Here is a 14,354-nt window from a genome sequence, read left to right as displayed (position 1 = left end):
ATGCTTCTGACTGCATTACATCTCTGGTAGAATGTGGAAAGCAGTGGAAATAGTAGACACCCTTCTCCAGGTCCCAGTCCCGTGGAGCAGTCTCCCATATGCTCCCTTTACATATAACACCAGCTTTAAGTGTGGGGAACCGCAGGCTGGCCACCTGTGGGAACCTCCTCTACATGGTTTGCCACAAGGCCTACGAAAACAACCAGGTGAAACAGTTGAAACAGAATGAACTCTGCATAAACAACTAGGAAGAACCAGATGAAACAGATGAACTTTCGACCTGAGGCTATACGCGCCCTTTCATCTGATTGGACGATATCAGCATAAAGGGACATTGGGATCTGGGTGGGCGGCTGCGGCCCCCGCTGCTGCTGGCCCCTCCTCTTCTTTTCTCCTCCCCCTACTTTCCTTCTGCCCCCACAAGTAAAAGTTCCTTGAGAACCGAGAAAGGGTGACCGTGTCGTGACTACGTTGGACCCTCGCTGGCGAGGGTCCGACATTAAGGACACTCAAATCATAATCACAGCTTTAGAGATAATAATATAATTTCCTCCATTGGATTTATTAATACAGTATATGATACTAACAGCTCCTGTAATACTAAACCAACCTTTTATTCCTGGAATACAGTCTAGTTGGTTAGTATACTTTTTTTTTTTTGACAGGCAGAGTGGACAGTGAGAGAAAGAGAGACAGAGAGAAAGGTCTTCCTTTGCCGTTGGTTCACCCTCCAATGGCCGCCGTGGTTGGCGCGCTGCGACCGGCGCACCGCGCTGATCCAATGGCAGGAGCCAGGTGCTTCTCCTGGTCTCCCATGGGGTGCAGGGCCCAAGCACTTGGGCCATCCTCCACTGCACTCCCTGGCCACAGCAGAGAGCTGGCCTGGAAGAGGGGCAACCGGGACAGAATCCGGTGCCCCAACCGGGACTAGAACCTGGTGTGCCGGCGCCGCAAGGCAGAGGATTAGCCTAGTGAGCCGCGGCGCCAGCCTGGTTAGTATACTTTTTAAATGGGTATGTTAGAATTTAAAAAAAAGCAGAATTTTATTCTCTAAATCTAATATTTTTCCCATTAGTTTTTGCTATTTATTATTTCCTTCTTTGTGTTCTCTATTGTCATTGGAATTTGCGGATTCTATATGTTGCATGGATTTAGTTTTGAGCCTCTACAACCCCTACCCCTCCAATAATATTTTGTTTTACAAAGCAGTTAAGGGTATTGCTAATCTACTTTTATTGTTGTTTGTTTTTTTTTTTCCAGAGGGAAGTGTAACATCTCCCACTTTTCTGACATATTTGCTGCGAGAGAGTTTAAAGCCCGAGTGGATTCATTCTTCTACATCTTAGGTTACAACCCTGAGACAAGGTAAGTGAGTCACTCGTGCCCACGAGGCGAGAACGTTCTTCCTGGTCTCACATGTCTGGATGGTGGGTACATCTGTGTACACAGGTTTACATGTTTGGGCATGGACTAGAATGAATAAAAAAGGAAGACTCAAATCCTGTAGCTAGCCTTTCTACATGGAGTTGTAACTAAAACCATAGGCAGCTAAAGAAAGCAGCTTACTGTTTGCTCTTTATTCTTCTTAAGGAAATGACAAGTGAGAAAGTTTGTGTTTATATAGGGTGGATAAACAGATGATTTTAGATGCTCTGTGTCTTGAACTTTAAAGATTTATAGATCTTCCTTGATCCACATTCTGTGTTGCCTTCCATGACTCCATGTTGAAAAATACTAGATCATTTTGGGGAGATTGTTGATTACTCTTTTGTTGTTGTTGTTGATTCTTGGTGAAAAAACCACAGGAATACTCAAGGGAACATCTTCAGTAAGACTTCTAGTTTAAGGTGGATACACCCAGTTATCAACTATCTTGGCAAGATCCATGTAAGAAAATTATTATTACTACATTAAAAATTTTTTATTTTTATTTTATTTGAGAGACAGACACACAGAGATCCTTCATCCACTGGTTCATACCCCAGATGTCTGCAACATCTGGGACTGGGCCAGGCTAAAGCCAGGAGCCCAGAACTCAAATCAGGTCTTCCGTCTGGATGGCAAGAACCCAGTCCTTTGAGCCGCCATCTGCCTCCTAAGGTGTGCACTCAGGGGAAGCTGGAATCAACAGTGGAGTCAGGTCTCCAACCCTGGCACTTAGACACGTGGGATGTGGGCATCTCAGGCATCCTCGTAACTGTTGCACTGAATGCCCACCCCTGTGGCTATTCCTGAGAATAGTTCAGGAGTTTTCTTTCTTTAACATTAAAAAATTTATTTTGAGAGACTGAAATTGCTCATTGCTGGTTTATTCCCCAAGTGCACGTAGTAGCTGGGGCTAGGCCAGGCTGAAGCTGTAGGCCAGGCGCTTATTCAGGGTCCCCCAGGCGGTTGGCCAGGATCCAGCTGCTTGGACCCTCACTTGGTGCTTCCCAGGTGCACACTAGCAGGAATCCAGAATTGGAAGCAGAGCCTGGCCTTGAACTGTGGGCTGTGCTTACCCGAGCACTATCTTTTTTTTTTTTTTTTCTTTTTGACAGGCAGAGTGGATAGTGAGAGAGAGAGAGACAGAGAGAAAGGTCTTCCTTTTTGCCGTTGGTTCACCCTCCAATGGCCGCTGCGGCCGGTGAATCTCGCTGATCCGAAGCCAGGAGCCAGGTGCTTCTCCTGGTCTCCCATGCGGGTGCAGGGCCCAAGCACTTGGGCCATCCTCCACTGCCTTCCCGGGCCATAGCAGAGAGCTGGCCTGGAAGAGGGGCAACCGGGACAGAATCCGGCGCCTCAGCCGGGACTAGAACCCGGTGTGCCGGCGCCGCAAGGCGGAGGATTAGCCTGTTAAGCCATGGCGCCAGCCTTCAAGCACTATCTTAACAAAACACCTGCCCCAGAAACAGGTTTGTTTTGTTTTTTCTTTTTTTTTTTTAAACTGAAAAGTAATAGGATCAAAATAATAGATTTTGTTGATTAATTATTTGCTTATTTCTGTAAGTACTATGATTTTGTATACAATGTACAAGCATTTCTCTAAGTGTGTATATTCACATGTGGCTTGGATCATTCATGTGACTGCATGTCTTAGTAAGGGACTTTAAAATTAATGTTAGCAGATACTGTGGACACCTGAGATCTATCTAAATTGTGAGGATTTAAGATATAAAAGAAGGTTGGTCCCAGGAACCTAGTAAAAGAACTACATCTGTGTATTTGTAAAGCACGTAAAACTGCTTTTCTAGAGGACGTAGAGGGACTGTATGTAACACGTAGAATGTGTTCAAATTACTGGTCAGAGTTTGATGCCAGGGAACATGAGTTTGTGGTGGTTGTATGAGGCTGCACAAAGCTCTTTCGGGTACATGTGTGTGTCTGTTCCTCTTCCTTGTGATAGATGCCACGTGTAGGCAGCAGCTATCGGGATAGGAGTAGTATGGTGTTCATTTTTCTCTTTCTTTTCTTGCTTATTTCTAACAATACCTTATTTTCTTCAGAAAACAGTGAAATTTGAGCTTTTCTTTAGTATGCCATCCTTGCTCAGCGGTGTTTCACAAGTGCCTTATATTTTGAAATGTTCATTTTACATGTGTATTTGACAGCCTTCCCATTTGTTTGTATCGCTCAGGTGAAGCGGAATGCCTGCATTTAGGTTTTTTTTTGTAGATACAAAGGAGTCCGATATTATTTCAGTGATTCCATGTTTATTTAACTACTTGACAAATAGCTATCATATTGCCCAAGTTACATTGTGTCAGTGAGTTGAGGGAGGGCGAGGCGGGGTGGGGGGAAACAGGGAGAGAGAGACTGATAGAGAAAGCTCCCATATTCTGGTTGATTCCCCAGATCTCTGCACCAGTGGCCCTGATTGGGACCAGAGACAGAAGGAGCCTGTTACTCAATCCAATTCTTCTTTCAGGCGGGGGCCAGAAACTCAATTACTTAAGCCGTCATCACTGCCTCGCAGGGTCTGCATTGGTGGGAAGCTGGAATCAGGAACTGGGGTCAGGCTCTGAATTTTATCTTAGGTATCTTTACAAGCATCTTAGCCACTGGGTCAAATGCCTGTCCCTTCTTTTGTCTTTAAAATGTTCAGCTCTCTGGTTCATAACAAACAAGCAGTTTTATTTTTTACTAGTTTTAATTATATATTTTGTTTTTGCTGAGAGCTTGTTAAAAATTATGTGTAACTTCTTGTGGGAGACACAAGAAGTGTTCGTTTTCATTGTGTATTATTGGCAGTCATTCAGTTTTTGTTTTGTTTTAATGCTGGGTAAGTGTGCAGGAGAAGGCTATTATTGGTCTCTTTTTTGACAGAAACACAGAGATGTGTGGATGAACAGCGGGTTTACAGAATCTGTCTTCTGAATCACCCCTCACCTGTTTTCTTTCCTTTTTTTTTTTTTTTTAAGTGCTTTGTCATTCCCGGTTGTCATTTGGCTGCTGCTGTCCTGGTATCCCCTATGTCCACGTTGTGCGTGGTGTATTTTAGGTGTGTTTGGGGTGTCGAATGATTTGAGTTCATTTACAAGTGAAGCTCGAGGCAGCTCTCACACTTCTCATGGTTCCAATGCAGGTGTCCTGCGAAACACTGCAGCCGTGGGGCAGTGGCCTTGGCCTGCTGGTGTCTTCCCGAGGTCTCCTGTCTGTGAGGTTCAGGGATTGGTGTGCAGTTCACATTATTAAGGATGGTGTGTGATTGAATCTACTACAGGAAAATGGTTTACAGGCCTTCACCTGGTTTACAAACAACCCCAGTTTGAGAATGCACAGGGTGCGCACCCTTGCTGATTTCACACCAGTTTCTGTCCCTGTTTCAAGTTTATGAAGGATGAGGCTGTGTCATGGGCTGGTGTCTGGGGTACACCCCCCCCCCCCCCCCCGCATTTTAACAAATGTGTTCAGGGCTGCACAGCTGTATGCTGATTCTTTACTATCCTGTGTCATTTAGGTAAAAGTAAGTTAACTTGGAGAAGAAATGTTGAAATGTTGTTTTAAGTGGATAGTGATCCTCTGAGATAGTGCATGTGTCAGAAAGACCATTGGAAGTTGAGGACCAGTGATCCTTTTTTTTTTATTTTTTTATTTTTTTTAATTTTATTTATTTGAGAGGGGGAGAGAGAGAGAGAGAGAGAAACAGAGAAAGGTCTTCCGTCCGCTGGTTCATCCCCAAAAGCCACAGTGGCTGGGGCTGATCTGATCCGAAGGCAGGAGCCAGGAGCTTCTTCTGGGTCTCCCATGTGGATTCAGGGGCCCAAGCACCTGGGCCATCTTCTACTGCCTTCCCATGCCATAGCAGAGAGCTGGATCGGAAGAAGAGCAGCAGGGACTTGAACCTGTGCCCATATGGGATGCTGGTGCCGCAGGCGGAGGCTTAGCCCTCTACACCACAGCACCAGCCCAGACAAGTGGTTCTGTGACTGTAAACTCTTACCCTTCCCTTGAGTAACGCAGGAGCTTGAAGTGAGCAGTTGAAACTTAACGTTAAGATGGGATCTTTTATTTCTCAGAGAAGACTTTCTGAAGTTCTTACAGGTTTAAATGTGCAATTTTCCATACTTTCTTTAACACATTGAGCAGTGAGAATTTGGAATTTTTCACATTTATTTGCATAGTTCCTTTTTATCTTTTTATAAAGTTTACGTATTTATTTGAAGGCAGAGCAACAGACTAAGAGATGGAGAGAGAGAGAGATTCCATTCACTCCCCCGATGTCTACAATAGCCAGGCGTGGGCTAGGCTGAAACCTGGAACTGGAAACTCTATTTGATTTTCCCATATGAATGACAGGGTCCAGAGTGCCTGATGGTCGTCACTTGTTGTCTCCCACTTGTGCACTAACAGGAAGCTGGATCAGAAGCAGAGGGGACTCTATTTCCAGCTCTCTGATATGAAATGCAGGCTTCCCAGGCAGTGTGCTGTGCCACACTGCTCACCCTTTTGTGAATACTTTGTTTGTTTGTTTATTTGAAAGTCAGAGTTACACAGAGAGGCAGAGGAGAGAGAGAGAGAGAGAGAGAGAGAGAGAGAGAGAGAGAGAGAGAAGTCTTTCATCTGCTGGTTCACTCCCCAGTTGTCTGCAACGGCTGGAGCTGTGATGATCCGGAGCCAGGAGCCTGGAGCTTCTTCCAGGTCTCCCACATGGGTGCAGGGGTCCAAGCACTTGGGCCATCATGTACTGCTTTCCCAGGACATAGCAGAGAGCTAGATTAGAAGTGGAGCAGCCGGGACTAGAACCAGCACCCATATGGGATGCTGGCATTGCAGGCCAGGGCATTAACCCACTGTGCCACAGTGCCGGCACCTATGAATACTTTTTAAGCTCTAATCTTTACCTTAATTTTTAATTTTTTGTTTTTTATTTTTCCCTAACTGGTAATTCATCATGTTGTATTAGGACAGGGACCTACCTAGTGTTCCTTAACTTTTAAAAACAAATCGTTCTCATTTTATGTTTGAAAGACAGAGAAACAGAGGCAGAGACATAGAGAGAGCATGTTCCATGTGTTGGTTTGTTCCCGAAATGCCCACAACAGCTGGGACTGGGCCAGGTTGTAGCTAGGATTCTGGAACATTGTATCCTGAGATATTCCTACTTACTGCACTAATATATGATAGTGGGAAACATGTTGAGATTGTCCTGTGCTGGAGAGGATAGATGTCTCCGTGAATGGCGGAGGTTGACTTTGGTATTATTAGGTATAAATTTTTATATACACACATACACACATATATATATATATGAATTTTCTGTGAAGATAGGAATGGGAGAGAGGAACCAGGACACAGACAGGAGTGAAGCAAGAGGGAAACAATACAGAAAGCCCAGGTGAAGAATGAGAGAGCAGCATAAAGCAGGCATCGAAAGGAGGGAACATAAATCTATATTTCTAAAACATCTCTAATAATACAGATCCATAATCTCTTATCTCCAATTCTGAAATTTGACAGTTCTGAAAATGGAAACATTTTTATGTTAAATTTGTGCCAAAACTTATTTGGTGGCCAAATCTAACTGAAGTAATAGGATTCTGTTTATATTCTTAATTTAATTTGCTTTGTGTGAATTTGCACAGATTTCATTCTGAAAATATGAATGAGGTAAAATAGGGATTATTGTTCAGACTCTGCTGGGATGTATTATGCACTACATGGTGTGTTTCACACCAATATCTAAAAAATTCTGAATTCTGAAGAAACCTGTGACTCCAGGGAGGGATCGTGATTCTGTTAGCGCTACCCATGACATTTAAGGAGCAAAACTTAATTGGTCAAAAATGGGGCAGGGAGTGGGACAGATATTTCTGCCCAAGTGGGATATAATCTACAAGGGGCTGACAGCCTTGAGTGTAGCACTGGCCTAACTTTGCACCCTGAGGTACTGGGTCTTGTGTTTATCTTGCTGATGACATTTCTACACTCAGTGTTCAAGTGAGCTCATAGGGACAAGATTCGTCCCAAATTGCTTCTGGAGTTATCATGCTATGCAGGATAATATATCACCATGTTCTCATTTGTTTGAAGGGTTAGGGTTAGAAGCTTAATAAATTGGTGTACTTCAACTTGGACGTCTAAAGAACTGAGGAATGAGATGGCCTTGGATACATTTGCTCAAAGGCTAGTATTCTTGGTTGAACTAAAGTAGATTGGTTTTAGATTATGAAACAGGCTGAGCAGAGGGGCGTGGTTATACACGTCTTTTCACTGTTCTCAGTTTCTTTTTCATTTGTCTTGTGCCTTATAGCCATTTGATTGGACCGCTTGATCCTGTCTGGGCATCTGGGTTCTAATCCTGTGTTGCCACTTCCTCCTTGTGTCTGTGGGTAAAGCTTTCTGGACTTGTTTCCCAACAGTAAAATCAGGATGGTAAAAGCTACTCAGCGAGTAACTTGTGAACTGTCAGATTTTTTTGTTACATCTTAGGCATGTCTAAAGTAATTGAAATTTTTTCTTTAAAGACAAGGTTAAAAATACTAGAGTTTTTTTTAAGTCCTCTAGTGTATTAAATTAAAAAGAAAATGTAAATATGATTCTACCTGGCAGCTATTAGCTGTCTGGTTGATTCTGCTGACCAAGAGTTTGGTCTGAATCTTGTGAATTCTTGACATTGCTAGGAATATTGATTTTAAAATAAGTATCCTGGCTTTGCTAAGAATGTAGGATAAATTTCATCAGTGATTATAATGAAATTTACCCAGCAATATACTTTTTAAAGATTCATTTATTTATCTGTTTATCTGTGTACTTATTTATTTGAAAGGCAGAATGTCCAAGAGTGAGAGCAAAACACACACACACACACACACATCTTCCATCTTCCTCTAATGGCTGAAACAGCTTTGCTTGGGCCTAGCTGAAGCCAGGAGCCAGGAACTCTATCCAGGACTTCCACATGGGTAACAGGGGCTCAAGTACTTGGACCATCTTCCCCTGCCTTCCCAGGCATGTTAGCAGGGAGCTTCCAGGTCTTGAACTCTGATATGGGATGCTGGCATTGCAAGCAGTGGATTAACCCAGTTTACCACAATGCCTATTCCCCCAGCTACATTTATTGAATAAATAAGTGGCCTTAATGTGAAATAACACATTTCTAAATTTCTCAGTTGAAGCTTATGAGATAACCAGTGTGAAAACACAATTTATTATTGAGAAGTAGAATTCGGCTTTATATGGCATATGGACATGTCCTGTATAGCAGTCATGTGCTGCTGAATTCCTGGGTTACTTCCTGCAAATTAGGAGAATGCAAATTAGGAGAAGGAGGGGATGATGAATGGATTTCATGATACAAAACACAGTATAATCCACTGTAGCTAGAGCTCTCTCCCCACCCTCCTCTGCAATCCAGGGCTCAGGTCTGATCTTCCCATATCTTATCCAAGGGAGAATTCTGAGATGGCTTTGGGGTCTCACCCCCATCCAAGTATTCACCTTGTGGGGTAGAATTTTATAACAGTATTGAGGCTTAAGCAGTATTATCATGTTTACAGTTAGAAGCAGTTATAAACTTGAAGCACTTGCAGGGACTCTCTTGTCTTGCAGACTGACAGTGGCAAGCACTGGTTAGAACAGCGAGTACCTGTGTTGTAGTTAGAGCCTTGTGCCATTCATAGCTCTGAGTGTTTTGCTTGTATATTTTATTTTGTTTGGAAACAGTTTCAACCTTGCAGAACAGTTTCAAATATACTAGAACTTTAAAGGGAGTCACTTGAAACTATGTTGCCAACATGAGGCTTTGTCATACTCCAACACTTGGTGCATTTCTTATGAGAGGAGCATTTTCTTAAATAAGCATGATGCTTCCCTCAAAATCAGATAGTTAACATTGAAATTTTACTGCAGGATTCTCAGGTTGGGCTCTGATTTTGCCAGTTTCCCCAATAAAAAACCTTCAGAGCAGACATGTGCTGTGTGGGGTTACAGATTCGGTCACCTTCAGGCTAGAACAGCTTCTCAGTCCGTTCCTGACTGTTGATTGCTGATGGGAGGCTGATGGCTTTGTGTAGGGCTCCTGTTTGTGTTATGATGGTTGCTAATTAGGTGTAGAACAAGGATCTTTGATAGGGACACACAGAAGCTGCTTGTTCCTTTTTCTGGATCCTTTCAAAGGCCACACGTGATTCTGATTGGCCCATGTTGGTGGTGCTCACTTTGAGCTGTTAGTAAGTTGGTATCTGCCAGATTTTGCCATTTTCACATTCATCTTTTTCTTTTTATAATTAATGACAATTTGGGGCACTGTAGTGCAGTGAGTTCAGCCACTTTCTGTAGTGTTGTCATTCCATATGGGCACTGGTTCAAATCCCAGCTGCTCCACTTCTGATCCAGCTCCCTGCTGATGTGTCTAGGAAAGCAGTAGAAGATGGCCCAAATCCTTGAGCCCCTGCTACGTATGCGCAACCTGGAAGAAGCTCCTGGCTTCTTGCTTTGACCTGGCCCAGCCTCTGCCATTTTGGCCATTTGGGGTGTGAACCAGCAGATGGAAGCTCTCTCTTTCTATCTTGTCTCTCTCCCTCCTGCCCTCTCTCTCTGCCTTGCAAATAAATAAGCAAATCTTTTTTTTTTTTTTTAAGATTTATTTTCTTGAAAGTCAGAGTTACACAGAGAGAGGAGAGGCCAAAAAGAGAGAGAGAGAAAAAGAGAGAGAGAGAGAGAGAGAGAGAGAGGTCTTCCATCCGATGGTTCACTCCCCAGCTGGCCACAATGGCCAGAGCTGCACCGACCCAAAGCCAGGAGCCAGGAGCTTCTTCCAGGTCTCCCACGTGGGTACAGGGGCCCAAGGACTTGGGCCATCCTCCACTGCTTTCCCAGGCTGTAGCAGAGAGCTGGATTGGAAGTGGAGCAGCTGGGACACGAACCAGCGCCCATAAGGGATGGCAACGCTTCAGGCCAGGGCGTTAACCCACTGCACCACAGCGTCGGCCCCTAAACAAATCTTTTTTTTTTAAAAATTAATGAACATGTTGTGGGAGGTTGTGGGAGATCTTCCTCAACATACTTTTCAGTTCATTTATTTTAAAATTTTTTTGAAGTTTAAAATTTTTAAAATTTATTGCCATTTTAAGAGAAAGACATGGGGACACACACACACACACACACACTTCTTTCAGTTGTTGGTTCATTCCCCAAATTCCCATAACAGCCGGGGCTGGGCCATGCTGGTGAAGCCAGGAACCAGGAACTCAATCTAGGTCTTCCACTGGGTGGCAGAGACCCAGGTATTCAGTCATTACCTGCTGCCTCCAGGGGTTTGCATTAGAAGGAGGCTGGCTCCGAAGTCCAGTAGCTGGGATTCAAATCAGGTATTCCCATATGAGATGCAGGCATCCCAATGCTTAATTAAGCATTGCGTGTTTATGAAGTTTTTTTTTTTTTTTTTAATTTATAAGAAGGGAACACATTTCATGCAGATTCTTTCATCAGAGTGGGCTGACAAATGATTTGTTTGCTTATACTCTATTGTCCCAAATTTTAGAGAATGACATTTAGAAACCAAGATCTGGTGCGGTGTGCCCATTGCTTTGTGTCACTGCTGTCAAGGAGGCAGAGGCTATCTCGTGTACATGTGTGATGTGCACGTTTGTGTCTGTATTTCTGTATCTGTGTGTATACCCATGAGTTCATATGGAATTCTGCAGTTTGAATTCAACACCACAAGAATCCTGCTATATTTTCCTTATTTGTAATACTGTGTTTTGATACCTTAATCCATTATTCTTAATAGGTTTACTTGGCAGTTTCCCAAGACTTGCTAATAATGGTGCACATGTCATTTTTCCTTACATATGCCCTCAGCCTCTCTGCTCTTTGTGTAGCTGCTGTCCATTCAGAAGTTTTCGGTATAAAGTAATGTTGATGTCAGAACAGTGACCCCTCCGTTGTCTTTGTGTCCTGGTTAGACTGTGACACCTGTGAGCTGTGGTTCTCCCTCTTAGCTCCTGCCACTGTGTGGACGCTTCCTCTCCTCACTCCTTCCGTTCCCCAGGCTGCCCCTGCCTCCTCTCCTCACTGTTTGCATTTGAGGTTTCCCTTCACTGTGTCTGAAGAGAAAGCGTCCAGGTTACTGCTCAGGCCGACACAGCAGAGCAGGCGGGGGTGGGGCCAGTGTTCAGACTCGGAGGTCAGCCCAGGGCACAAGCTTTTCCACCTGTATCCCTGTGAGGTTATTAGTATTAGGGATACTCAGCTGGTAAGGTGTACGCGAATACCAAAACTCTGAAAAACTCAGAAATCTGAAATACTTCTGGTCCCTTGCCTGCCACACAAAGGACACTTGATGTGTATATTAGTTAATGACATGAAGTATGCCAGGGGACCCCCAGCCCGACTGACTCCAAACCTGCACTCTCAGTTCCTATAGTTTCCTATTTGTTTGAAAGGCAGAGTGACACAGGGAGACAGAGAGATCTTCCACCTGTTGGTTCATTCCCCAAATGGCCGCTAGGTGGGCCAGACTGAAGCTAGGATCCTGTAACTCTATCTGGGTCTCCCGTGTGGATGGCAGGGGGTGTAGACATTGTCTTCCCAAGATAACATACACAAAATCTTCAAATACTAGGAGTGCTAGATACAGAGTATGTAAACACTTAAAGAAAATGCCACATTTATTTCTCTCTCTTGTAAGCAAAGTTTACAGGGGAGCAGTCCTGTGTCGGGCATCCCAGTCACCAGGGACCCACGGGAGCAGTGCTGAGCTGGGCATCCCAGGCATCCGGGTCCCACTTTGTTGTTCTCAACTGCAGCTCTGCCTTGTTTCAAGGCGGCAGGGATTCCATCCAGATTTCAGCCTGGAAGGGACAGGAAGTGGGTAAAAGCCACATGCTTTCTCTCTTTAAAAGTGTTTATAAGATTCATGGAGCATTTATCTTTTCTTTTAAAAATTTTGTATTTATATAAGGTGAACAAATTTTATATATTTAATATATAAAGATTTAGGAGCATAATGATACTTTCCCCTACATTTCCTTTTCATTTATTAGACTAAAGAGAAAAAATACAACAGACCTGAACTTTACAGGTGAGTTCTTCAATGTTGCCAAGGACAGAGAGATGAGGTGTGTCCTTTCAGTCATTGTATGAGACTATATACTGAAACCAGGTGAACAGTAAGAGTCATAGGTCAGTGTTACCTGCAAACATGCATTTATTTATTTTAAAGATTTATTTATTTATTTGAAAGTCAGAGTTAATACAGAAAAGGAGAGACAGAGAGAGAGGGGTCCTTCATCTGCTGGTTCACTCCCCAATTGGCCGCAACGGCTAGAGCTGCACCAATTTGAAGCCAGGAGTCAGGAGCTTCGTCTAGGTTTCCCTTGTGAGTGCAGGGGCCTGAGGCTTGCTTTCCCAGGCCATAGTAGAGAGCTGGATTGGAAGTGGGACAACCAGGACTCAAACTGGCACCCATGAGATGCTGGCACTGCGGGCAGTGGCTTTACCCGCTACGCCACAGCGTCAGCCCCATGCAATACATTTAAATGAAATAATAACAAATATAATTTAGGAAACTTAAAAAATAGACATGTTCAAGTTTATGGGACACAAGATTGGTTTTATATTGATTTATCTGTTAATATACAAGTATTTTGCCACTTAGCATATGGAAGAAGAGAAAACATATAATCATCTTGATGTAGAAAAAGCAGTTGATAAAATTCCAAACTTCATTATTCTAGAGAAAAGGTCTTAGGAAGTTAACCCTTTAAGTCCCAGGTTTTTAATTCTCAAATATTTCAATGAAAGTGACACAGGAGCATTAAAATAGATTAAAGCTTACATATCCTTTATTATCATTAAGAATGAAAACATACATTGTCCTATAAATATGACACTGGGACAATATGGTCTTTTTTTTAAGATTTATTTATTTATTTGAAAATCAGAGTTACACACAGAGAGGAGGAGAAGCAGAGAAAGAGAAAGGTCTTCCATCCACTGGTTCACTCTCCATTTGGCTGCAATGGCTGGAGTTGTGCTGATCCAAAGCCAGGATCCAGGAGCTTCTTTTGGGTCTCCCATGCAGGTGCAGGGAGTGCTTTCCACTGCTTTCCCAGGCATAGCAGAGAGCTGTATTGGAAGTGAAGCTGTCGGGTCACAAACTGGTGCCCATATGGGATGCCAGCACTGCAGGCGGCGGCTTTACCTGCTATGTCACAGTGCTGGCCCCACCATATAGTATTTTACACGTGTGTGTGTGTGTGTATAAATATGCCATCCTATGAATAAGGCATTGGGCAAATATGATAGCCTCTCGCACATTACACTATGTACATAAAAGTTACTTTCATGACCTGTTCAGTTATTTTCATTGGAAAGGAACAAAGCAAAGGGCAAAATCTGTACAAAAGTGGTTACATCAGATTTTTGACAGAGTGTTGTCTGTTTTGTGCAACCTGACTCGTTTTGATGTTGTTGTTCTGGCCATTTGAGAACAGTGACTTCTCATCTTAAATTTGATACGAGCTTGGACAGTAGTAGGTCCAAGAATATTACGTGTTCTTCCCCCTGATGGTTTCTCATTGCATCGTTTTTGGATAAGCTAAGTAGATGTGTTTTTTTGAAATCCAACAAATTTGTGAGATGTTTCTTATCTTCATTCACTAATTTGTGAATAATTTGTGATATACTTATTGATTATTTGAATAAACAAAGGCCAGTACCATTTTTTGCCTCTAGTAAGAGCAGAATGTGTGGAAACCAACCAGCCGTGCTTCTACACCACCACTGATGTTATAGGCACTGATACCTTTGGCTGAGGTGCTGGCCTGCCTCTTTGTTTTATCATCTTTGAACTTTGTCAAATGGATATACTGTATCATAGATCATTCCAACAATGACACATTTATTATATAACCGTCTCTGGTGTGTTT

At 43.2% G+C, this 14,354-nt stretch overlaps 1 protein-coding gene across 3 annotated transcripts in view; it reads left to right on the top strand.

Moving 5' to 3' along the window:
- Positions 1–14,354, top strand: part of RERE (arginine-glutamic acid dipeptide repeats) — a 464,477-nt gene that overhangs the window by 264,281 nt on the left and 185,842 nt on the right. For all 3 annotated transcript variants that reach the window (XM_062190377.1, XM_062190375.1, XM_062190376.1), the window contains one exon: positions 1,261–1,365. In XM_062190377.1, the coding sequence (XP_062046361.1) occupies positions 1,261–1,365 (105 nt within the window). The remainder of the gene's footprint in view (positions 1–1,260; positions 1,366–14,354) is intronic.

The sequence above is a fragment of the Lepus europaeus genome, chromosome 5 (genome assembly GCF_033115175.1).
Source record: "Lepus europaeus isolate LE1 chromosome 5, mLepTim1.pri, whole genome shotgun sequence".
Classification (NCBI taxonomy): domain Eukaryota; kingdom Metazoa; phylum Chordata; class Mammalia; order Lagomorpha; family Leporidae; genus Lepus; species Lepus europaeus.
Note: the sequence above shows the minus strand (reverse complement) of the source record. Positions and strands in the feature narration are given on the sequence as shown.